The sequence below is a fragment of the Triturus cristatus genome, chromosome 9 (genome assembly GCF_964204655.1).
Source record: "Triturus cristatus chromosome 9, aTriCri1.1, whole genome shotgun sequence".
NCBI classification, from domain to species: domain Eukaryota; kingdom Metazoa; phylum Chordata; class Amphibia; order Caudata; family Salamandridae; genus Triturus; species Triturus cristatus.
The window spans coordinates 381,914,578-381,941,668 of NC_140592.1; the positions used below are offsets into that span (position 1 = coordinate 381,914,578).

The window sequence follows — 27,091 nt, forward strand, 5'->3', positions numbered from 1 at the left end:
CTTATGCCGCCTGCATCCCTAAACAATGCCCCCTCACAACTACCTTAAGAGCGTCCCACTCCAGCAGTGGTGACGAGGCTGTGCCTGCATTCTCATCAAAATATTGTGCAACAGTGGTAGCCTATAAGTTTCTGAAGGGCGCATCCAGCAGAACATCCGGCTGGAGGCGCCGGACAGGGTTCGGCGGCACCTCTCCCTCCCACTCCAGCTCCACCACATGCGGTTTATGATCTGAGTGCGTCCGCCCCATATAGTGTGATCCAGAGATACAGGGTAAAAGATTATTGGACACCATAAAATGGTCAAGGCGTACATGGAGGCCATGCACCCCCCCCCCCCCCGAGTAATAGGAATACACTCTATCTTGCGGGATTCTGTGTCGCCAAGCATCTGACAAGTGCCATTGCGTAGACCAGTTATTTAACCCTTTCATGGCAGTGTGCGTGGCTGTGCCAGGCAGGGGAGGAAAGGACGGAGCGATCCAACGAGACGTCTAGTACACTATTATAGTCGCCGCCTAATATCGGGACATCATGCCAAGTGGCCAGTTTGCAGGAGAGCAGTTCTAGATAGGCTGCCTGCTCAGTGTTTGGTGCATATAGTGATGCAAGAATCACCGGCCTACCATCCAGGACACCCTTAACTATGACATACCTGCCCGCTGTGTCTATGAAGGAGTCCACCACCCGGAAGGGAGTCCCTGGTTTCACCCATATCAAAACCCCTTGCGCGTATGCCGAGTAGCTCGTAGCTTATAACTGTTCCCTCCAGCGTCTGTGTAAGTGTGCTACTTCTGGTTTGTGCAAGTGTGTCTCCTGGAAGAGTGCTATTTGTATGTGGTGGTGCTTCAGGTATGAGTAAATGAGATAGCAGCGTGACAGGTTACACATACCACGCACATTCCAGGTTCCTATCCTTACGGGCGCCATATCACATGAGTCAGTAGTGCATAAGGCCTTGCCAGGCCGAGGGATGGGAGGAGCCAGTGCAGCGTGCGCAAAGGTAAGTGTAGAGTCTACACCCCCGTGTGAGCCAGCATCGCGGTAGGCATACCTTAGTGTATAAGCGATGGCATAAAAAACAGTCAACTATATGTAATGAAAAATACCAAAAGGGAGAGTATGCAACAGGCAACCACCCAAACATGAAGCAAAAGTAGCATACAACTAATGTCTGTGGAGGACTAGCATGCACCGCAAAATTTGATGCGTCAGTAGTTGGGGATGTGTCTCCTGCAGCTACCCCTTGCACTGGCCAAGCGCGCGTTTGAGAGGGTCGTTTCCTTAATGTCATAGTCTATGTTCCCTTGAGGGAGGGGGTCACAAGGGCATCCCGCCCAGGTGTTCCGAATCTTGTCTATGGGCATGACCCCAGCCCCCCACCTGCAGACAAAGCACCAATACCACAGTACAATCCCGGCAACAGAAGCTAGGGAATACAAAATGCAATTTAAGTGCAAGGTCCATTATACTTGCGTGTCTGGTAACACCATCTACTACCAGGTTGGCGGAGTACTCGAAAGAAAGGCAGGAGAGAGTCTGGAGTTTATACAATGTCATTGGAGGTTTGCGGGGGGGATCAGGGCAGATCACAGGAGTCCTGTGAAGCAAGAAAACTGTCCGAGAGGTCATCATCACTAGGCGGTCCTTGCTGGCCGGAGGCCAAATTAGGGGGAACAACCTTTACAACGCAACTTTTACAACGCACTACACTTACAACGCATTTTTTACAATGCACAATCCATTACAACGCATGACATTACAACGCATGACACTACAACGCATTTTTAAAAACTACCTTTACAACGCATTCCATTACAACGCATACTACCATTACAACGCATACCATTACAACGCATAATATTAAACTACACTATCCAACACTTTCCCTACTGTTGCACCCCCTGGAGTTAGAATAGTAATTTTTACCCCTATACTATCCAACACTTACCCTACTGTTGCACCCCCTGGAGTTAGAATAGTAATTTTTACCCCTATACTATCCAACACTTACCCTACTGTTGCACCCCCTGGAGTTAGAATAGTAATTTTTACCCCTATACTATCCAACACTTACCCTACTGTTGCACCCCCTGGAGTTAGAATAGTAATTTTTACCCCTATACTATCCAACACTTACCCTACTGTTGCACCCCCTGGAGTTAGAATAGTAATTTTTACCCCTATACTATCCAACACTTACCCTACTGTTGCACCCCCTGGAGTTAGAATAGTAATTGTTACCCCTATACTATCCAACACTTACCCTACTGTTGCACCCCCTGGAGTTAGAATAGTAATTTTTACCCCTATACTATCCAACACTTACCCTACTGTTGCACCCCCTGGAGTTAGAATAGTAATTTTTACCCCTATACTATCCAACACTTACCCTACTGTTGCACCCCCTGGAGTTAGAATAGTAATTTTAACCCCTATACTATCCAACACTTACCCTACTGTTGCACCCCCTGGAGTTAGAATAGTAATTTTAACCCCTATACTATCCAACACTTTCCCTACTGTTGCACCCGCTGGAGTTAGAATAGTAATTTTTACCCCTATACTATCCAACACTTACCCTACTGTTGCACCCCCTGGAGTTAGAATAGTAATTTTTACCCCTATACTATCCAACACTTACCCTACTGTTGCACCCCCTGGAGTTAGAATAGTAATTGTTACCCCTATACTATCCAACACTTACCCTACTGTTGCACCCCCTGGAGTTAGAATAGTAATTTTTACCCCTATACTATCCAACACTTACCCTACTGTTGCACCCCCTGGAGTTAGAATAGTAATTTTTACCCCTATACTATCCAACACTTACCCTACTGTTGCACCCCCTGGAGTTAGAATAGTAATTTTAACCCCTATACTATCCAACACTTACCCTACTGTTGCACCCCCTGGAGTTAGAATAGTAATTTTAACCCCTATACTATCCAACACTTTCCCTACTGTTGCACCCGCTGGAGTTAGAATAGTAATTTTTACCCCTATACTATCCAACACTTACCCTACTGTTGCACCCCCTGGAGTTAGAATAGTAATTTTAACCCCTATACTATCCAACACTTTCCCTACTGTTGCACCCCCTGGAGTTAGAATAGTAATTTTTACCCCTATACTATCCAACACTTACCCTACTGTTGCACCCCCTGGAGTTAGAAAAGTTATTTTTACCCCTATACTATCTAATACTTACCTTAAATGCAATTTAATATTATGCGTTGTAATGGTATGCGTTGTAATGGTAGTATGCGTTGTAAAGGAATGCGTTGTAAAGGTAGTTTTTAAAAATGCATTGTAGTGTCATGCGTTGTAATGTCATGCGTTGTAATGGATTGTGCGTTGTAAAAAATGCGTTGTAAGTGCATGCGTTGTAAAAGTGTGCGTTGTAACGACATACATCCCCAAATTAGTCTCTTCTTCATGTGTCCTGCTGATGTCTGCCACTGCCTGCATGGCCTGGAGCTGGCCGTTGAGGATCTGTTCCGGGGCTGGGCCGAGAGTCTGAGAGGCCAAGGACTGCGGTTTCTTCCACCCTCCTGCGGCGATGGTGCAGGGAGGCTACTGGGGCCAACTCTCTCCATCCGGCAGTGGGGGCCCCACTCCCGGAAGAGCCGTAAGTATCGAGCCATTCTTCCGCACCCTCCGAGGTAGTGAAAAAATTAGTCTTTCCATTCGCATTCTCCCTCAACTTGGCCGGTAACAGCAGCGAGTACTTGAGGTCATATTGTTGAAGTCTCCGTTTCACTGACATGTATGAGTGTTGTTGGCTCTGGACCTGCATCATATAGTCCGGGAAAAACATGACTTTGTGGTTGTCTACTTGCACCTCCCGTAACTTCCTGGTTCCCTGAAGCACAGCGTCTCTGTCCCTGTAATTCAACAGGCGGATTAAGAGCGGCCGCGGGTTGGAGCCCCATGGGGGGGGGGTCTGGCAGGTGCCCTGTGCGCCCGCTCAACAACGAAATAGAGAGAGAGGGTTTCCCCGGGCAGTAGCGTGCGAAGCCACTGTTCAGTGTAGGCCACCCCATCTCTTCCCTCCGTCCCCTCTGGTAGGCCCACTACGCGTATGTTATTGCAGCAGGCACGGCCCTCTGCATCTTCAGCCCTTTCCTCCAGAAATCCCACTCCATCAAGCAGGCCCTGTATTTGTTTCTCCGCTGTGGTCACTTGTGGGGAGACATCAGCGATGACCCCCTCGGCAGTGGTGGTGCGGTCTGCGAGCTTTCGGTGGTCTGCGCGGAGCAGGGTAAGATCAACTGCCGCCTTGTCTATTTTACCCTCCAGAGAGGTACGGATCTGGTTCATGGTTTCCCCAAGTTTTTCGACTGCCACCAGCACTGCATCTAGTTTGTGCGACATCGGATCCACTGAGTCCGCACCCGCCATTTTGTCTGTCTGGGCCCGGGGTCTGCGGGGGTGGGGCTGCTGTGCCCCCGATGCCGAGCTTCGTGCGTTCTCCACGCGACATGAGATATTAGCGTCTGTCACTGGGGGCCAGGTAGAGTACCACCGTAGTTGTGTGTAGACTGTCACTGAAATGTTCAGCGGGGTCGGCCTCGCGGTTGAGATGTGGAAGGGAGGCTCACCATCCGCTCCCCTCAGATTCTCAACATGTGGCACACTCCTCACATGGCGAGTCTCCGGGGATATGGGGCTGCGCTTCTGACTTTCAGTTGCTCCACATGTCCTCGTTTTAGCATCCCCTCAGCACCGTACCAGACATAGTTTCCGCAGTTTCCACTCACCAAAGTACTGTCCTTTTGCCGTCAGGGGCCGTTAGTGCGTTGGCTAACTGACATGGAGGAGGCTCCCCAAAAAAAAGACTTCAGAAATCGCGGGCTGCACCTCAGGTCTGTACGCCGGTGATTTGGACGTATTCTCGGGGGGAGGGAGAGCCACCACACCTGGGCTACGCTGCCTCAGTCACGCTCGCCAACGCCTGAAAATCATGGCTGTTATGCACCTCGGTCTCAGCAGAGACAGCCGATGCCCTCAGAGAAAGCTGCACCATTAGTCTGGGCCCAGGGGGTGGAGCCAGTCCCCGACGTCGCGTGGTTTGCCTCACCCGAGGCCGCGGTTGTCCGCTGGGCGGCTCCAAAGACAGCGGAGTGCGCCTCAGTTCTTCACGGCTGCTGCCGCTTGCCATCGTGTCGGAGCCTTGGGTCGGATCCCGGGACACGCATGGAGGTCTGCGACCTCTGCCGGATGACTTTTGCCGGGTCTATAGAGCCAGGAAAGAGAGCTTGCGACGGTGCTGTACTCGAGCACCGTCGGACTCCATTGCCGGCTTAGCCACGCCCCCCACCCGAATGGAGCCTCATCAGTGTGTTTCTACCATTTTTGGCCCTCAACCACACCCGAGGTAACCAATGTTAAATGTTGAGGGAAACCACCAAATTCTACTTTTGCAGGAGCAAATCAATGTTGAATGCCCAGCGAGGCCACTAATACAGGATGCAGAATGCAGAAGGAGATTTGTAATGTCCGAGTTTGCGCGGAAAGATCAAGTTGGATATTTATTAAAACTCCCATTGTCTCAAAGACTGGGGGAGATGCCTAAGGAGGAATGCTGCATGCTTTCAATTTATTTTCAAGACATTATTCTTGTGGTTTTTTTTTGCTGAAGATCTCACTATCTACAGGAACGTATGTTTTTCTGAGACGTTTCCAGCATATTATGGTTTTATCCATCATTTCACTATAGTTGTGCTATATATATATCAGTGTTTTTTTCTTTTCTTTCACAAGCACCAAATAATGCCTTGAAGGCAAAGGATGTACTGTTTTCAAATAAATCTGTTCTGGCCTCTATCTATTTTGGGGTGAGACCACTCTAATGAGTCACATGGAAGAAACTGCAACTGAATGACGACTAACTCATCTCTCTAGTATAAAATGACTTATTCCTTTTAATTTCACTGCATGTACAGATTACTCTAGCCCCACAAAGAGGTTCTCCCTCGCTCCGATTGACCCTACCAAAATTCTAGCGCAGTCCTTTGGAGCCACAAGCCTGCCAGCAACGCCAGTGGCACACCCGCAATCCAACACGAAACGAAGAAGGAGCAAGCGACAGGAGTCCAAGCGAGTTCAGAGGTGAGAGGGTAGGTGCTCTTCAGAGGTCAAACCCTAGGTGGGATTGTGGTTAAATTTATTTTAGGAGTATATGATTAAGTGAACAGGCAAGACCACGTGGGGCAAGTGGCTGGTGGAGGGAGGGCTAACTGTATTAATTTGTTAGACTAATGGAGTTGAGGGATGAGAAGGCGAGCGGGGATTCGGTTTGTAGCTGGTGGAATAGATTCGAAGGGGGCAGCATGGTTCAAGGGTGAATGGGTAAGACACATGAAAGGGTGAGTTGGTTTTAGGGGTTCAAGGTAGCCTGAAAGAGGGATGCAAGGATGAGAAAATTAGGTAGTCTTCTAAGATGCAATAAAAGATGGAGTACATGGTTGAATGGCTGCGAGATTTGAAGGTGCATGGAAAAAACCGTGTGGAGAGTGGGACAGCGATGTTCAAGGGTGAGTCAGCCAGCAGCCTTTAAGTGGCAAATGGCATACAGTGTTCATGGCTTAGTGGGCTGCTTTCAGAGATAGGAAAAAAGCATTGTTCAAGACTGAGTAGGCATACCGCTTTCAGAGATTTTAGTATTAACAAGAGTAAGGGCAAGTGTGGTTGAAGAATCTTCAATTGAGAGTTGTGGCTTCAGGCGTGAGGGTGGGACCAGTTAAGTGGTGAAAGGGTAGATGGTTAGCAGTGAGCTGTTGCATGTGTGGTTACATAAAAGTTGATATCCCAATGAGCAATTAGAGTAATGTTTGTGGTTCAAAAAAAGTATCCACTCTTAATCAGAATGTTTTGTGAACCTGTTTAATTGAACCGTTATTGCAAGGCTCCGGGGAAACCTTTTTTAATACTAGAGTTGCGTAAAAGAACGCCAAGCACAAACACTGTACACGTCAATCAGGCCAGCAAGCGTAATCACTGTGCAAGCTTGTCTTGCATACAGAAAACAAGTACAACTAAGATTTAAAAAGTGCTGGCTTTTCTCAACCATACAGTGAATAGGGTAAGAAGGTACTGCATTGCCAGTTTTGTTCCGATGAAGAACAGTTATAACACATGTATCAATCAGCAAAGCAAGCTTACCTCATACAGAATGGACACTCATACATTCAGAAGATGTAATACAGGCTCCTTTCTACCATAGAGCTAAGGTAGGTTGCACAGAGGATGGCAGGCTTTCTACACACACAACATGCACAGCACAGAAAAAAACCCAGTGAAAACATCATTGCCATCCACACAGCACACCAGGAAGGCTTTTTCACAAAGACGAGCTGTGCATTGTATTAATGTCACATGAGCTTAAAATGAATGTTTGCCTAGAATACAGAGTGGCACGGGGTGGTGTCATTATTCTATGCATGTGAAATTGCAGAGCAGAAAATTACTATATTAGTATTAATATGGTGCCTACTACATTGGAAGAGACCCTGAAGCTCTTTTCTCAGACTGGCAACAAGCTGCTCAACGAGACGCAGATTTTAGTGAAGTATAAGGGTTGCAGTTAGTTATGATGTTATCATGTGGGCCAGGCAATTTGAAATATTTTCACACAGATTATTGAAAACCTGCTCAGGTCCTCATATTTGGGAATAGTTTTGTATACTTAAGTTATTGGGAGGTCTCATACTACTAATAGGTGTCTTGCATGTAGATGTTAGATTTTCATGCTACTTGTAATCTAGTAGTCCTGCCGTTCATACATGGCTATTCAAGACCGCTTTTGTGGGGATAGAGATTATGTAGAGCAGTACAAGATGCCATTTAGTCGGAGTATGGACGTTTGAAGCTGTAGTGTCCGTTGGCTTTAAACGGACAGCAAACCATAATTTAGGAAGAAACATTCATGCATATCTTTGTTATAGTTTATGCATATTCCATTAGGATCTAATTTGCAGCTGACATTTTAGGGTCATACATGATGTAAACTTTATGCACCAATGTACATTTCTCAGACGGCTGTTGTGAGAAAATGCCTATTGGCTTTATCACTCCCATTTTCTCTGAACTTTTATTTATTGCTGGTTTTAAGACTCCGCACACTGGGGATGCTGTTGTACAGTTTCTAATATACGTGCTGTAACCCCTAAGACATGCTGAAATTAGCTAATCATCACTAATTGGCGTATTTAACTCTCCTATAAGGCAACGGAATATGGTGTAGAAATTGCACCCATGGCATGGTAAGTTAAATGTTACCTGTGGACTGCAGCCCTTATTGTACCATCCACTAATGTGACAAGGAAAACATAGCTTCAGGCCTTAGGGGAGAGGATGTGGAGTTAGAACCAGAGCTGCTGACTTTGGAACTGGGGAACCGGGTTTGAGTCTCTGCATCGGTTCCATGTGCTGTAATTCTAGACAAATCACTTGATCTCCATGTGCCTACAAAAAAAACAAAAAACGAATGCGTTCTTGTGTAATGTAGCTGGTGCTCATGTAAAGCATTCCAATACCTTAAAGTCGAGTTCACACTATAAAAAACTGCAAAAAAATTAAAATAAAAAGGCCTACCATTGTAGCATGACTGTTGCAGTTTAAGCCTGCACTGCGATCAGTTAAAATAACCCTTTTTGAAAGATAAGAACCTCTCTTTTAAACATTGCTAAGTCACCCTTATGTAGGCCTTGTTGTCCACAAGATAGAGTGCATGGTATTTAAAAGTGGGACATGTACAAACGTAGTGTTGCCATATCCCTGCAGTGACCAGGCCCTAAAAGATATGTTCACTGTGGGAGGCTTGGCTGTTTTATGTAGAAAATCAGAGTACACATTAAAATTCTAATACTTTATCTCGTAAATGAGACCAGCTAGAAAAATAACTATTTTTAATTATAAAAAATTCAATTCAGTGGTCAAGTTGGATTGTTAATAAACATTAAGGAAGTGTAACTTATAGATAGTTACCTTTTCTCTCTCGGAATTTCCTCAGGCTAATTTGCGTTAACTCTAGTTTCTCACAGCCTTTGCCCAGCCCGGGAATAGGTGTGAAATGCCTCCCAGGTGTAAACAATATACTGAGCAGAGTGGGTAGTGATGACTCCTCTGAACTCCACAGAATATTCACAGTTGGGACTGTAGGCATCCTATTTCCCGTGTGTTTGTTGTGGTTACAGAGCCTGCTTCAAACTGGACTTTGGTGTTAGTTGTGAGTGGTCTTTGGGATCACCACAGTCCACTCAACTACAGAGCCTAGCCCTCACAGCCCAAGTTAAGTGCGGGTAAGAACTTTTGCCATCTTGAAAATGTCTTGGCACATTTTATTTTGAGCCTGTTTGCATTAAAGTAAACAGGAACTAATGCTATAGTTGGTAGATCATGGACTGGGCACCTTTACTCCACTGGTCAGAGAGGAACTAGGAGTGGGTTAGGGTGCCCCCCACTCACAAGCTGATGAACCCTACAAAGCTGGACCTTTGCCCAGCATTCCTTAAACGAACTACTGGACTTACAAAAGGATACCAAGCAGACTGAGCCTGTTGCACTTGGCATATGTACTCTGTGAGGACTTGAGAAGGCTGGCCCTTTCCACTTGAAATCAAAGGATAAAAAAATCTCCCAGGATCATAATGCAGATACCTTTGGTAGCTCCAGGAACATAAAGTTGAAGAGGACATTTAGTGAAGAATCCCAGCTGACCAGTAGCAACTGAACCTGGACTGGACTTTGCTGGTGCTCTCTGCCTGACACCCTGAGAGTCTCTAAGTGCTTTTCCTCCGGTCTTGGGGCCTTATAAGTGCACTCATATGGTTAATAACTTTTTCTCCAGAGCTTCAAGAGGCCAGACCGTGAAAAGTATCCAACCAACTGTTCCACGGCATTGGACTGAATTTGTTTTATCCCGCACGGAGAAGGGTTTTTCATCAGAACACTACCATTTCAGTCTGGGACTTAGAAACCTTTAGGAAGTTCTCTACTTCATGGCCCTTGAGATGCTTTCTGTTAGAAATGGGGTTCTCTAGTTGGCAGTGATTGGCACCCTGTCAAAGTAGGGACCCTTCCTTCTCGTCAGGATAAGGGAGTTACACACCTAGATAGCCCCTGCTCACCACCTTGGTAGCTTGGCGCTAGCAGGCAGGCTTATCTCCGAGGCAGTGTGTAAAGCATTTGTACATAACACACACAGTAACAACACTACAAATGGACACCACACCAATTTAGAATAAAGTATCTTTATCTAAACCAAACAAGACCAAAACGACAAAACTCCAACATACACATTTCAAAATATGACTTTTAAAAGGTTTCAAGCAATTCTGTCCATAGAAGTCTATGGATGCGTGATTTTTACACAAAATATCTCAAATGTGTCAAACGGCTGCAGAGGAGGGAAGCATTGGAAAACACAGTGATACGTCGGTTCCGGAGTCCTTCAGGAGGCGATGTGACAATCCTGCTGCATGCAGAAGAAGTGATGTATCGAATCCGGACTGTAGGGGCAAGTGATGCATCGATTCCAGGACAGTTCTGGTGTCCAGGTGCTGTCGGAGAAACTTGGCACACAGGTGCGATGCATGGAAATCTGGAGCTTGAGGCGGTAGCGAAAAGGCACTGCATCGGTTTCTGCAGCCGTGGTCCTACGATGCGTCTATCTTAACAGTCGCACAGCAAGGCTTACGTCTGAGTCAGTGCAGGAGTCTTAGACCACGGACACACGGTGTGCTGAACTCAAAGTGCAGCGTTTTTTCCGGCTGCTGGTAGGCACTGTCTCAATTTCTCCGGCAGCATGGCAGCAGTTCATGTGAATTTCTCCCACACGGCGATGCTGCGTCGGAAAAACAGGTGCTGGAAGGGCAAAACCTCAATTTTTACGTCTTCAAGCAGGTCTTTGCAGCAGGAAGAACTTTCCAGGGCCCAGAACTGGAACTGCCACCACAAGGCAGGTCAGACCTCCCAACAGTAGTGTTCAAGGATGCGGCAGGTGAAGTCTTTGAGTCAAAGATACAGCAAAGTAAAAGTCCAGTCCCTTTCACTGCCCACAGACAGAAGCAGCAACTGCAGGTCCACCTAGCAAAGCAACACACACAAAAGGGGCAGTACTCCTCCAGGCAGCTCTTCCCCTTGGCAGGTTCCTCTTGCACGTCTGGCGATTCCCTTGCGGGAGCGAGTGGCGCCATTTGTTAGTAATTATCGCGCTCGCTCCTGCAAGGGAAACGCTGCCTGCTCTCGGCCGCACTCCCCCTCCCTACTTGAGCGAGGCGCGCGTGCTTGTTTCTTTTGAATGTGTTATCAGACGTTCCTGCTTCCCCGAAATGTTTTCTTCCTTCTTTCTATCCTGCACATTAATCATGGAAGGCAGTAGAGCCTCTACATAGCAAAGGTCCTTGGTGAGCCTCGAGTTTTTCTTTACAGAAGCCACAGACTTTGAGAGTGGATAACCAGTTCTGCATTTACCAGTTCTTTTTATTTTCTGGAGCAAGCAGTGTGTATCTCATTGGGTAGTTATGTGCTTTACACAATTTAACCTTCTGGTGAAAAAGGCAGCCGGACCCCTTATGTTTTAGAGTTAATCTTAACTGGTGGATGGCTGGTTCAACACCTCTTCTTTGGGGCGTTCCTGTTATCAATATTTGTCAATTAGCCATTCATTTGTAATTGAGACCTCTTTCACTGCTGGGCGTGAAGCTGAGGAAGTAGTTGCAATACAGATTCTCAGTCTTGCAATGTGCATAATTATTGGATACTTTTAACATGCCTCCTTATGGGACGTTGCTTTGGGAGTGAATACATATTAGGAATCTACGGAAAGGAGTTTCCATTAAAAGGACAAGTTATGTTTGGTGACATTCTTTCTCACGACTACAAACCTTCCCCAAGATTCTTCATAACCCTTTTTTCTCCTATGATGAGAGTGTGTACTCTTCAGTAATGTTCTTTCGGACAACACAATGTTCACTTTGTTTTGTTGCGCTTTCCTTCTGCCCCTCCCAGTAGGATTTGTGGCAAATAAAGCGGAGCTGTAGTGGCACCTTTAGTTCTCTGTGGTTGATTGTGCTTGTCTGTTGATGTACATAGGACTGAACCTGCAACAGCACCATCTGCTGCTGCAGTTGGGATGGTTCAAGATAAGGAATTCACAGAAAGATTTGTATCCATTACAAAGAATGTTACCAAAGGCGTGAAACGTGCTCATCTTTTCCTCTTTTGAATCAATACCTGTGGTTAGCCATGCAGATCTCTCTGCATGCCTGTACCGTTCTTGGCCTCTTTGGTTTAATCATACATATGCAACAGTGAAATTCCTTCCTTCCATTAATGCGAACATATCATAATCTTAGGTTTTCATGATCACTGCATGTGCACCAAACACCGTTTATACAAGCCTAGACTTTGATTTGATGATAAATTGTTCCAGGTACATTCGTTCAACTGAAGCACACAGATACTACAACTCCCAGAATGCATTGATTGGTTGCATGAAAGCTCATTATCAAACATGTAATACCATTTGTAAAGGAGTAAAAGAGCAACATTTTCACAGATTATCGCAGCCCTGCTTTGAAAGGAGGAAATTACCAGTGGGCTTTGAAATGACTCACATGGCTATCAGAACAAGTGCTTGCCTTGGGTGCTTTTTTCCAACTGCACTTTGTTTCTGCCTGTGCTACCTGGCCACCAAAGAAAACAAGAGAGATTAAATTAGCAGAGTAGAAATCTAACCTCCATCCATAATGCATGATTTTCGCTGAACCAATCACAAAGTAGGCAATTCTAAACCCTTGTCCACCTTCACATGCACCATCAAATTAAATTAAACCCATAACAGAACCTCCTGTAAGAGGACTTCTAATCTCATGCCAAGTTTTGTGTAATTCAGTTCAGCAGTGTTTTCTAAGATGGAAAGCAAAATCTTCCACTGGACTTAAAATAGGCAATTCTAAACTCGCAGTGACTCAGATAAGTTTGTCCACTGTAACGGTCTAGTTGTTCGTCGGACAGCTAGCAGCCCCGGAAGAGAACGCACACAATGTATCACTCTCTGGCCAGGCGTGGCCAGAGAGAGTATAAATAAAAGGGCGGAGGTCGCTCGTGACCTTCCGGCCCATACCTGTACCGCTGTCTCGTGTGTCCCTGTTTTACTGCCATAGTTCCCCACGTGGCCCTTTTACGTTAGGCCCTTACACTGGCGACGAGGGTGTGACTCGAGCCCTCGACTTCATGCCCCACGGAGCGAAGACGCGCTCCCAACGCTCTCACGGTGCACCGGAGGCTGAAGAGGCCCAATGTAGTGGAGTGGCCCGTCTGCTGTGTCCGGATCGTGTCACAACGCGAACTGAAGTCGCCCGGACCCAGCGCCTGCCGATGCGTGTGCTGCCGAGAGGAACATCTGTAGAACAGTGTGCGCGCGCGTCCAGCGCGTGTCTCATCATCCCGACGAAGTGCCGGTAAGCCGGGTGGAAGCCACGTGCGCGACGGAGCGCTGCAGCTGCTAGATTCGGGGGGGAAGGGCTCTGCGAGCCGAATATGACGCGGCATAACCAGCATACTGGGGGACATACACGGCAGTTAACGTTATATTTGCAATCCCGAGGTGCCATGTACCTGAAAGAAAAGAAACAGTAGACACAATCAAGCATTGGCAAAAACAAGGGGGCCTTACTTCACAAATCACCCCAGGACACCCCCAGCAGTGGGGAGAAGAAGCATACCCAAAATAACACCCGGGGCAGCAGTAAAGACAGCAGCTTGCTGGCAGAGGCAAAACAAGCACTGGCAGAAACAAAACAAGCATTGGCAGGAGCGAAACAAGCATTGGCTACCGCAACTGGCAAGATAAGAGCTAATACAGCTAGTGGCAAGGCACGCACATGAGACTTAATGAGAAAGCACAGCCCGCGCTACCTCACGCTAGTACAAACCTGTAGGCGCAGGTGATCTAGAACGACGTCGAAGAAGCGCTCAACATGGTTGACCAAGCGACGGCAGGAACAAGCCAACAACCAGTGGTGCCAGTATCACCAGCGGCCCCCATACACTTGCAAGGAAGCACGCTACCCCTGAACTAATTGACCCTGCAACAGCGTCACCCAGATGGAAGGTATGGCTGGGCCGTCTCGACAACTATTTCATAGCAACGAGGGAAACCGACAACAAAGTCAAAAGGTCACTCCTATTGCATTTTGCGGGAGACAAAATATACAAATTGTTTGCACACCTGCCGAACACAGGGCCGGCAACTGACTATGACGCAGCAGTCAGGGCATTAAATGCGCACTTTGATCCACAACTCAACCCAGATTATGAGCGATTCAAACTGCGACAAGCGCGCCAGCGTGACGGCGAATCCATGGATGCATGTCATGCCCGCCTGCGAGAACTAGCCAGCATATGTACAGAGGATGACCCAGTCAAGGAAGCCCGTGCGCAGTTAATTCAAGGGTGCCGCAACAAAACTTTGAGAACACTTATCCTCCGTCAACCTCGCATCTCACTGGAAGACATCTTAATCTTAGCAAGATCACACGAACTTTCAGATGTCTTTGCGTCCGCGATGGAAGCGGCCCTGCACACGGCAACCGAACAGACAGTGACTGTTAAGACGGAGCGAGCTGATGCGGTGCGCACAATGCCACGTGGAGCTCGAGGGAGGTGGCCCACCAGAACAACACGAAGGTCGCAATGTGGGTACTGTGGCAAAGAGGAACACCCACAAGAAAACTGCCCGGCGAGAGGTAAGACATGTACCAAGTGTGGCATCCCCAATCACTTTGCAAGCGTGTGCAGAGGCGGCGCAAGGCCGAGAGGAGCGTCGGGGAGAAAAGTACCGTACAGACAAGTGAAACAGCTGTCGCTGGACGAACCAGCACAGTCAAGAACACCCAACTCAGGGCCTGCGAGGCGGCAATACCTGGAAGACTCGTCTACAGAGGAAGAGGAAGAATGCCATTTTGTGTCATTCGTGAATGACTTAAAACGGAGATGTCGCCCACAACCAACCTGCGATATCAAGATAGCCGGAACGCCGGTCACTGCCCTGATAGACACGGGAGCGTCCGTCAATGTCATGGGGTACCAACACTACCAGGCACTCATAGTCAAACCCCAGCTAGCACCATCCAAAGTGAAGATCCACACGTACGGGAGCCAGGTACCACTCCAGTTGAAGGGGAAAATGGTAGTGGCTGTTCAATCAGAAGATCATGAAGTCACCACGACATTCCATGTTGTAGACAAGGAAGCTGACATGCTACTTGGGAGCCACACAGCTGAAGATCTCAACCTAGTCACGTTTGCCAATACCGTGAAAACCATACAGACGGAAGACATCCTAGAGTCATTCCCACAACTGTTTCAAGGGTTAGGGAGCATAAAAAGGCCTCCCGTAAAGCTACACATTGACACAGCAGTAACGCCAGTAGCCTTACGACACCGATGGATAACCTTTCCACCTAAGACCACTAGTGGAACAAGAACTATTGAAACTCGAACAACAAGGTGTCATTGAAAAAGTATCAGGTCCAACCCTGTGGGTATCCCCGATGGTGATTGCCGAAAAACCCCGCCAACCAGGGAAAATCCGGATATGTATCGACATGAGGATGCCCATCTAAGCGATCAAGAGGGAACGGCATCTGACGCCTACCGTCGATGACATCTTAGCAGACCTGAACGGATCACAATGGTTTTCCAAGCTAGATTTGAACGCGGGATACCACCAGCTGAAGCTGGATAAAGACAGTAGATACGTCACAACATTCTCAACGCACCTGGGTCTGCGGGGGTACAAGCGTCTGAATTTTGGGATATCCTCGGCCGCTGAGATATTCCAGAATGCAGTAAAGGAAGTGTTGACAGGTTTACAAGGAGTGATAAACGTAAGTGATGATATCTTGATACACTCGGCGACGCTGGAAGAACATCACCGCCGACTCAAGGCAACCTTGAAAAGATTGGTCGAGCATGGAGTGACACTCCATAAAGAAAAATGCCAATTCTTTCGGCGCTCAATTGAATTTTTCGGATACGTGTTCAGTCCTGACGGAGTGAAGGTTGATCCTAAGAAGTCGAAGGCTAACAACTGGCACCTGCACCCAACACGGCCTCCGAGGTCAGGAGTTTCATGGGTATGGCAACGTACTGTGGGCGGTTCATTCCGAACTTGGCCACCATTGCGGAACCCAAACGCCAGTTGACAAAGAAAGACGCCGTGTGGCAATGGACCCAAAGAGAGGAGGAAGCATTCCAGAAAGTTAAATCGGCTTTGCTGGCCAGCACGACGATGGCGTACTTTGACACCAACCGCCAGACAGAACTGATAGTGGATGCCAGTCCCGTAGGACTTGACCCAAGAAACGGAACCAGGGACCTGGGCGCCATTGGCGTTCGCTAGCAAGGCGCTGACGGCAACAGAAGCTCGGTATTCCCAAATAGAGAGAGAAGCGCTTGCTATCAAGTGGGCCTGCAGCCACTTACTCTTATGTCAGTGGGCATCCATTCCGAGTAGTGACAGATCACCAACCACTACTGCCTTTGTTTCGAGGGTCGGCGCCACATCCCCCACCTAGAATTGAACGATGGGCAATACAACTCCAGCACTACCAGATGGAACTGGTGTATCGTCCTGGCGCCAAAAACCCGGCAGATTTCCTGTCACAACATCCGACGCAACAAGAAGAATTAGATGCAGGCCAAGAACGGAAAACCGAGGAATTCGTCAACATGGTATCTCAATGGGCGTGCCCGCCGGCACACTCTAAAGAAGAAATAACAGCCCACATGGAGTCAGACATGGTCCTCAGGAGAACGACGGACGCGATACGAAGAGGATCGTGGGATGGTTTCCTTCACAACATCCAGGGGAGGAACGAAACAGAAAGAGCACGATTAGGGAAGATGTGGAGAGTCCGAGATGAGCTGAGCACTGCAGAGTGCGGCATCCTACTAAGAGGATCACGAATCGTCATCCCTCAGAGTCTGCAAGATCGAATAATTGCTCTAGCACATGAAGGTCACCAGGGCGCTGGAAGGATGAAATCCCGGGTAAGGGAAACACTATGGTTCCCAGGGCTGGAAGAAGCCGCAGAGAAGGCAGTCAAAAACTATCGAGCGTGTCAACTAACAGGGAGTGCCGAGTCACCGGCCCCAGTGATAACTGAAGACCATGCTCCAACACCCTGGTCGTGGGTGAGCCTGGACTTCGGGAGTTTCCCCGACGGGAGAGTAACAGCAGTGCTAGTAGACAGCTACACATGATACTCCTGTATCGAGATCTTACCATCCACGGCCTTCAATCATTTGGCCCCAGCACTCATGAAACTGTTTGCACTCTTTGGCCTGCCACACGCAATTAAGACCGACAATGGACCTCCGTTCCAGGGGAGCGAGTTTAAGGAGTTCCTATCGAGGCTAGGGATAAGGCATCACCGCATTACGCCACAATGGCCGCAAGCTAACGGCAAAGTAGAAAGGTTCATGCGAACCATCAACAAGATCTTACGCATAGCAGTAGCGGAACAGACTGATCCTGAAATAGAACTGCAAAAGTTTCTGCGTGAGTACCGCAGCACACCACACTTCACTACTCAGAGATCCCCATGGTCGCTAATGCTAGCTGGTCCTCTGCGTCACCAGTTCCCAGTAGCTGACACCTGGGAACCGGAACCATATGACGCATCAGCGACACAGCGCAGACGAACAACAATTAATGAAAGAGCAGGCCAACGCAGACGAGCCAGAGTTCGTACACTCAGGCCAGGATGTAGAATACTAATACGAAACAGACGATGTGGAGGAAAGTTCCGGACGCCCGATGAAGATGGTCCGTGGTCGGTACGGAAGGTCCGAGGAACAGCAGTAACGGTAGAGCGGAATGGAGAGGTGATAACCAGAAACATCTCATGGTTTAAAGAAATTCCTGGGTCTGGAAACGGACCTCAGAACTTTGGGGAAGACACAACCCTAGATTTGACCCTCCCGGACTCGAGACCTGTTCCCACCGATGGGCCACAACAGAATCCGACACCAGCAAGAGAGGAAACAGAGACTGACTCGCCAAAGAGAAACTGCGAAGCAGGAACTGCCAGTCCCACCAGAGGATCAAGCACAGGGCGACACCAATACAACCTGCGTCCAAACCCACGACCAAATTGCCGACTAACTGAATTTGCATGGGGAGCGCAAGTTGGACAGAGGAAAATAAAAAAAGAACTGATTTGAAATGGGATGTAACGGTCTAGTTGTTCGTCGGACAGCTAACAGCCCCGGAAGAGAACGCACACAATGTATCACTCTCTGGCCAGGCGTGGCCAGAGAGAGTATAAATAAAAGGGCGGAGGTCGCTCGTGACCTTCCGGCCCATACCTGTACCGCTGTCTCGTGTGTCCCTGTTTTACTGCCATAGTTCCCCACGTGGCCCTTTTACGTTGGGCCCTTACAGTCCACCCCGCTTTCACCAAACTACACAAAATTTCACCTGATGAAATTTAACAGATTAAACCAAGCATTGCCACTTTTTAACAGATTTGTCAATCGGCCCTAGATTGATAGAGAAAAATTCAAGACCCACTGCAATTTGATCGGCTGTCTCAAATTTTAAATTCTGCTTCTACATACTTGATGCAAGCGATTCAAGCTCCAATTGAAACTGTATTTTGTAAAAAACAAAAAAAAATCGTAGGGTTCCCAATTGCAGCAACAGAGGCCCACATCAGACCCAAACGGGATCAGAGAACATCACAGAAGGCTCAATGCCAATTATTTGCAAACGAAAATTCAAAATGACCATGACCATGCCAAATCCCACCGAAAAGCATGATTGGAGAATTCTGAACCGTGAGACTGATGCACTTACCCCAAGACTATGCACTGCTAATTGTTCTGCCACTTGGGTGGGGCATAGGGCGCATCCCAAATCCACGCCCTGCACCGCAAAACCTACTGTGCCTCACCAGCAGTCGTGCGCCGACGCTACTGGGGCAAGAAGTTGAGCTCCTCGCCGTAAATGTGCCTGTGATTTTTATGTTAGCTTCCTGGTTATGTGTTCTTAATACTGGTTTACTTTAACTGACCCAATTTTTTAGTTAATCTGTGAAATAATCATCTGGACTTTATTTTATTTTCATGCTGTTTAATATCGTGTGGCATTGGAAACAGCTTTTCACTTTTGAAAAATTGCCACAAACATATCTTTCTTTTTTTGCCGCTGTAAGATGCCTTTTAAAGACTCTCTCTGCAACTTGCCCATGTCTGGTTTGGGCTTATGTTTTTGTTTATGGCATCTCTATTCATCAACATATCATTTATCTGAAAGCAAGACTGGAATAATTCTCCCTTAGGATAAAATATTGATAAATGTGGACCTATATTTTACAGTCACTACATATTACTATAATATTGATTTAATATGAGGGAGGGTATAATATCACTATAAAAACCTGCAATTTTTCTTATCAGTTCCCATGTTAGAACGTGCTAGTAATAAGGAAAATGCATCACTCGTTGTCTGTAATGAGTTATTACAACAAGCGACCAATGATGCTACACACCTCTGTGTGGGGAGGGGTGTGATTGAGGCGCTGTGAGAAGCCCATCTCATGCCGCTTGGGCTGTGAGACCCTCTGCTTCATTCTGATGGGGAAAGATTAAGGAAGTGTGAGGAACACTAGCAGAAGTGTGCCACGGGCTACTCCCAATGCTAAGCACTAGAAGCAATTAATGGTGAGCACTGGCGCTGCGCTCTTAGGGCCCGGCAGTGGCGGCGTCAGAGGCACCTCTTGTTGAACAAGCATTGGCATAGCCAATAGGTCTCGCTTTTGGGACCATATAAGTATTTAGTAATGCAGCACAATTTTCTTGGTGCAACAACATCACTGTTGCATGCCTAACACTTATGAGGTCCCAAAGGCGAGACCTATTGGCTATGCCAATGCTTGTTCCCTTTGAGGTCTTTGTTCAGAAAGTCTGTCTTGCTCAGTAAAACTAATTCTGTCCTCCCTGGTCCAAACACACTACAGGGAGTGGAGACAGCAGTGTGCAGGGCAGCCACAGCCTTTTCAGGTGCTAGTGACAACTCCTCCTTCCACACTAGCCCAGGATGGTTCATCAGCATATGCAGGGCACACCTCTGCTCCCTTTGGGTGAATGTCTGGAATGAATGCACAAACAGCCCGTCAGTCTAAAATCAGAACGTGAATCCACAAGCAGGCAGAGGCATACAGGATGGTTAAACAAGCAAATGCCTACTTTCTAAAAGTGGCATTTTCAAACACACAATTCAAAAAATACCTTTACTAAAAGGTGTGTTATTAAATTCTGAGTTCAGTGAGCCCAAACTCCACATTTCTAGCTGCTCCCAATTTGAAAGTTCCACTTTTAAAATGTTACAAGGCAGCTCCAATGATAGTCTATGGGAGAGCTAGTCCTTGCAATAGTAAAACACACAATACCCCATATTTCACTATCCGTACATGTTAAACACACCAGTACATGTCCTTCCTTTAACATACGCTGCACCCAGTCCATGGGGGTACCTTGGGCCTACCTTAGGGGTGACTTGCATGTAAGGAAGGTTAGGTCCTGGTAAGTGGGTGCACTTGCCAGGTCAACGTGGCAGTTAAAAACTGTGGGTGAAGACTGCAGTGGCAGGTCTGAGACACTTTTGAAAGGCTACTTGTGTGGGTGCCACCATCAGTATTGCACTCCCACTAGTAGCATTTGATTTACAGGCCCTGGGTGCACACAGGGCACTTTACTAGGGACTTGACAGTAAATCAAATCATGGATAACCAATCACAATTTATAGAGGGAACGAACGCTTGCACTTTGGCACTGATCAGCAGTGGCAAAGTGCCCAGAGTACCTAAACCAGCAAAAACGAACTCCAGCACACAGTCCAAAATATAAGCGGTAGATGCAAAAAGACAGGGGAAACTACACCAAGGATGCCAGGTCTAACGCTCCTTTGCAGTCAGCCTCAAACCAATCCATGGTCCCGGTATACTGCGCTCATTAAATACTATTGGCCTAATGAGCTTTTTGGTGCTATTCTCACTTAAATCTTTAAAAAGTCATATTTCTGGTTCTCCTTATTTGGGTTTTGTTGTTTTGGTGTCATTTAGTTCATTAGATGTTATTTATTTTTAGAAACTGGAGTGGGATTTTAATTTGGCTTTTGACTTTTTAACTGTTTTTGTACTTCTAATGGCTTTACACATTTTTCTTAAGTTAAGCCTGTCTGCTCTGTGCCATAGCTACCAGGGGTTGTTACTCTGGTTTAAATTACTGGAACCTTTTGACAGGACCGAAGATATTAGTGACTTTATTACTTGTGGTTACTACCATCTACCCCAACTAATAGTCACTTAATCACAGCCATTACATATTTGTAATTGGATTTAAACTGTGATTTTTGGCTTGTAGGAGATTAGGTTTTTGATTGAGGGGTTTGAAAACTCTTCTCAAGCAACAACCACAATCTGTCAGGGTGAACCACAAAGGTCACAAAATTAGCCTGTGCTTAACCCTGTGGTAGCTTGGTGCAAAAGCACACAGGCTTAACTTGGAGGCAGTGTGTTAAGTATTTATAAAGAACACAAACAGTAATAAAGTGATAACACAAGAAAAATCCAACAACAATTTGGAAAAATAGAGGAAAATGTAATAAATTTAACACCAAAATGAATTAAATCCATTCAGTAGAGCCGGAGTTTTGGATTTTTAAAATTGTTGGTCAAAGCGCCAACCACAGGTATCTGGTCTGCACAAGACCAGGGATAAGTTACAGCTGACCGCAATGGAGCGCAGTTCAGATACACAAGGTGGCTTGAGCCTGTTCTCAGCTCACCTTCGGACTTGGAAGACATTTTGAAGAAAGTTCCAGTGAAGGTAAAGTTCAGTGTGGTAAGGCAGCTTGGTGGTGTGTGAGGAGGGGTCGTTGACGTCCGGGAGTTGCTGGACACAACAGTGGTGAATACTTCTTTGTTTGGACTTTGTCACTTTTTTTGGAAGTGTGAAAATCCTCAGAGGGACGAATCTGCAGGCTGTAGCCTATGAGAGCTCCAGGAGGCCGTATACCCCTTCTGAGAGGTTCCTTTGAACAGGATTTGTTGCTGCAAAGAAAACTTAGCAGGAGATACCAAAAAGTCAGGCGAACCAGTAATACACCTCTGGCAGATTGGCAAGCAGATAAGTTCAGGTCTTCTGTCAGTTCTCAGGCCACTTTTTGGTAAAAAGTTTTCTAAGTATTACATTTTGGCTGGAGAAGCTCCTTTAGCACCACTTCCAAGGGTCCAGAACTGGTTGGGTACCACTTAAGGTTCAGGACAGAGGTTCGCCTTTGTACCCTGAACCAATTGCTGCTAAAAGAAGTGTACTACGGAAAATGTAAGTTTGGTAATAGACAAATTCTTCACATTGACTATACTACCTAAACTAAAAAATATTAAGAAACAATACAAACTGCTCATTTAAAATGCAAACTTTATATTTCTAAGGCCAAACAAATTCTCTAGCAAAAGCGTCCAGAACACTATTCACACACATTAAAAAATTTAGCAACCTCCCAGAATGCAACCATCAACAGATTCATTGAGATAGTTTCTTAACCCACTTACAAGAAACAAGCTTGACTTTGACTTTAGCTCCATTCCCATCATCCGTTCTCAAAATTTCTCCAAGACTTTAACGCCAATTCCCACTGACGGATTAATAATTTGGGACAAAGTAGGCTGATTCCTTTTGGGATCATAGCCCTGAAAAAAAACTTTGCTCTCTTCCAGAAACCCCGGTGCAAGCTAATTGGCATGTTACTAAATCAAGAACTTTTCTTTAAAAAAAAGCCAGATCTGCCCCCTCAGCACTATCAGCCAACCATTAAACATGAATTAGGGCTAAATTTCCGGTCTTTTAAACATGACATTCTCAACAAGGGTGATACTTGATCTATTGTCTCCTTTGACTTACCTGCCGAATTTCACGTGATCAGCTATCACAGACTAGCATCACTATTATAACATCGAATGGATGGCAAAGGTATAGTCCATAAATCATTTTCTTCCTTCCTGTTAAACATTTCTTAATAAAAATCGGTAATCCTACCACATGTGAGGGTTCCACAAGAATAGTTCCTAGCAGACAATCTGTTCCACAACGCAAAAAATATGACTATCACACCCATTCTTTGCCACCTCTACGGTCTCCCTATTCTGGCTAGGATAATAACTCTGCATCCTCACCAACAACCTATACATACCACTGTACCCTACCTACACAAAACAAACAGCCCATTTCAGGAGGCTCTAGATGACTTAAAAGCAAGGACTCCCTGCTTCTCAAAGTCCTTAAATTTAAATCCTTGGTCATACCACCAATAACGCATGTTTACAGGCAGTAATTTCTCATTAACTGCCCCCTACCCTCTCTCTTACAGAAAGGGAGTGCTCTGTTATGTTTGACATTTCCGCCCATTAACTGGCTTTCTCGCACCTATTCATATCGCCTTTACTGTTCTTTCTGCCCTGACAACTGTCAATATTATAAGTACTTACTTATGGTTGTAAACCAGTTACGGTAGCGCACATTCTAGTTGTATAAAATGACCTTCTTCCTATTAAATCTCAATAGCGCTAAGAATCTTAAAAAAATATAAAGGTTATTATAATTCAGGGTTTAACGATACCTCTAACTAATTATTGGGTTGTAACAACGCCTTCAAATGCAATCTGAAGTTTTGTTTTTTTTTAACTGTATTTAAATTGAGCCTCTAGGTGGATGGTTTTGGTCACATTGTAGTTTACAAAATGTCCTTTTCCACCATGTGCCTCAGTGGCATGAAAAGGATAATATTGAGACATCCTATACAGCGGAATAAAATGCTAAATGATTATCTCTTCTGATTTACTGACAATTCTAAGTTTTCTTATTAAGGAAACATTCTGGAAGAAGCACCCGTGCATCACCAGTCGTAATTGAGCGTAAGAACCAGGTGCGAAAATCCCTGCGACTTTTTCAGAGACCTGCGAAGCCCCAGGTGAGTTGGTGATTGGCACTCAGGCACCCTTAGAACATCATCACACCTGTCATTTTACCACCCCAAATCCTCTAAACCTCTTACAGACTAGAACTGTTAAGAATACCCACAAATTCATCTAGCCTCTGAAACCTAAGCCATACTTGAACCCTGTACCATGGCAGACCTATTTTCCCAATTCAAAACTATTAGTACACAGAAAAATAATCTACAGGTGCCTTCAGAAAAACAGTAATATGTAAGGTTTTCTGTCGTCTTTTTCTTCAAGATTCCTCTTTTCTCCTCAACACCTGAAGCAAAGGTTTTGGAGCCTACTGGATGGATCCTGATGAAGAGAATGGTAACAGAAGCTTTCGAGGGACAGAAATTCCCTGGGAGGGACCTCCAAACCGACCTGCGAACAGATGAGCTGCCGAACGATCAGGAAGGTATGCTGGCGGGTGGAGAGGATAACATATTTCCTCTGTCTGTGGTCCCGTCTCCCTGTTTTAAATTCCGCCTCCATCATCCCTCCAGCATTCCTGTCTGCTAAATCAACTCTGTCCTCTGAGTTCTTCTAAGAACAGAAGTGAAGCTAATCGGAATGTGAAATAGTCCTGTGTATAAATTACTATCATTCCAGACGCCCTTTGCTGTTTATCAGTGTGAGTTATTTTGTATACTCCTACTGGAGAGGTGCAATGGTGATTTCCTCTGTGTTTGCACATATTACAGGTGCTGATGTTGTCGAATTTCTTCTTTGATGCCCCAGGGATGTGAGAAGCAAACGTTTGTGCCAAAGTGGTTGCTTGTTCATTCAGTGTCACTTTGGAAATCAGATAAATTAGCGTTCAAACCCTTTGGGTGGTGCTGGATTACTCGCATTATTGTCTCCTCAAGCTACCATCTTATCAATCAGTGTGGAGGTCACTTTTTTACTAGAGGAGACTGATCCTGTCAAAATAGGCAGGGTGATCAGTGGTACGACATTAGAATAAGGAAACTCTGAGTGTGCAGAATTCGGCAGCAGTGGCTAATTTGCAAAAAAGGGCTCCTAATTATTGTGCACTGAAGATATACTGGATTCAGTCAGGATCCCCTTTTAAAGCCCTGACTTTTGCTCATAAAACGGTTTATAGTAAAGTTCAGCAGTGCTTGAAAAACCATGTAAAACCCTGTCTGCCTGCAAGATCCTTTAGATCCACAAATAACAAATTACTGTGTCCTCGGAAACACAAGAAAAGGATAACGGGTGCTCCTTTGTTGTTTTTTGGCATGTGTACTGTGCTGTTGAATGGGTTCTCTGAGCTATGAGTAGATTACCAAAACCTTTTAGGAACATGTTGAAGACTCATCTAGGTGATAAATGTCATAGCTGTGTGCGACTTACAGACAAGGTTGAGTATCATAAACATGCAGGTGGATTCTGACACCTGTGCTGGCCACCAGGAACCCAGGTTTGACATGGAGTTTGAAGATTAATGCTGAGGAGATAGGAACTTGTGAGAAAAGAGGATTTAATGAGTTTTTGATGGTCGTCTACTTTAGGTAAGTATCGGGAGTGGGATCACTGTGGTGATAGTGAATATAACTGCATTGTGCATTTTCTGTTGTATCTAGTCTTTGAAGACATTCAATACTATTAACTTCTCCTTGGTGTTTACACCGTGCTTTCTCATTTTTTAAAGGCACCCTTCACTTTTTGGAGGCCTTTACAATGGTAGATTGATAACAGACAGACATGCCTCTGTAATAAGCTGGCTTGAGGTAGCAGGTAGGGGAGGGTCTTTAAGTTTGTAATCTTTTTGTTTTAATCTGTACACACTTCGTCTCCTGTTGTTTAATTGCTAGTCTGATGTTGACAAACTTATATTAGCAGACTACACAAATGGAAGTTAAATAACCTCTTTTATTATGCGACGAAGCGCTCTGTGTACTCCAAGCAACTGATTTCTCAAACTGTCACTTCTCACATTCTAACTTCAACATTCCACGTTCTACTTGATGTTAATACTTCCATTACAGTACTTCTACACATCTCCCCTCTTTTAAACGTAAATAAAAACCTTTATATGCATCACATTGAAAAAAAGTACAATCATTGCATTGATACATTTTAAATAGTGAAATCCACCATATAGCCTATGGGTAAAAAAAACAGGTATATTATCAAGCTTAATTGATGAATCATAAAGATAATCACATCTACTTCAAGATTGTGTGTCCTACCATTTTCTTTCTCTAGCATTTCTACTCTTCATTGTTCAGAAAACAAAGCTACTCTCTTTAAATTCCACACCTTATCTTCTAATCTGACTGCATTATTTAACACTTGCTTAGTACATTTAGGCTCAAATTAAGAACGAATTCCCTTGGGAACTATGCCTGTTTTTTTAAATTCTAACCCAGTGTCCAACCTTTAACTTGCTGTGTTTCCTGTCATAGTATTTTTCATTTTCTACTCGTTTGTTCATTTTTTTTCTCTGAACTTTCCCAAAGACCAGGTCACACTCGTGGGAGTGGGTAACCCCCCTGGGTTAAGCTTAGATCTAGGTTTTCATCCTCTCATTAATTCAAACGGGGAAAACCCTGTGCATGCCACTTCTGTTGCTCTATTTGACCAAAAAGTTTTATACACTTGCATTACTCAACAAGAACTGTTTTTAGTGCTAACTGAATGCCCCCCTTGAGAACTCTATTAAAGTGTTCTACAATTCCATTACCAATTGGGTTGTAAAGAGATGTTGTCCAGTGGCAAACCATACATTTTTAGAAAAATATTCCTCCGCTTTCTCTGAGACAAACTGTACACTGTTGTCACTCAGTAAAATGCTGGGTATCCCTTATTTCTGGAAAACCTAGTCTATGAACCTTAGTATTTTAGCTGTATTCATTTTGTTAACAATTTTGATTTAAGGCCACCAGGAAAATACATCCATCAATACTACAATATATTTTTGAATATTTCCAATTGGCCCCATAATGTCAACTGCCACTTTTTCCCAAGGAGCTTCTGGGCACTTGAATGTATTGCTTAGAGGAGGTCTCCATGTTTTCAAGGATT

The 27,091-nt window shown here is 45.6% G+C and overlaps 1 protein-coding gene across 2 annotated transcripts in view; it reads left to right on the top strand.

Annotated features, from left to right (window-relative positions):
- Positions 1–27,091, top strand: part of LOC146798001 (uncharacterized) — a 423,068-nt gene that overhangs the window by 369,680 nt on the left and 26,297 nt on the right. For both annotated transcript variants that reach the window (XM_085625231.1, XM_085625232.1), the window contains 3 exons: positions 5,948–6,113; positions 23,946–24,048; positions 24,317–24,476. In XM_085625231.1, the coding sequence (XP_085481357.1) occupies positions 5,948–6,113; positions 23,946–24,048; positions 24,317–24,476 (429 nt within the window). The remainder of the gene's footprint in view (positions 1–5,947; positions 6,114–23,945; positions 24,049–24,316; positions 24,477–27,091) is intronic.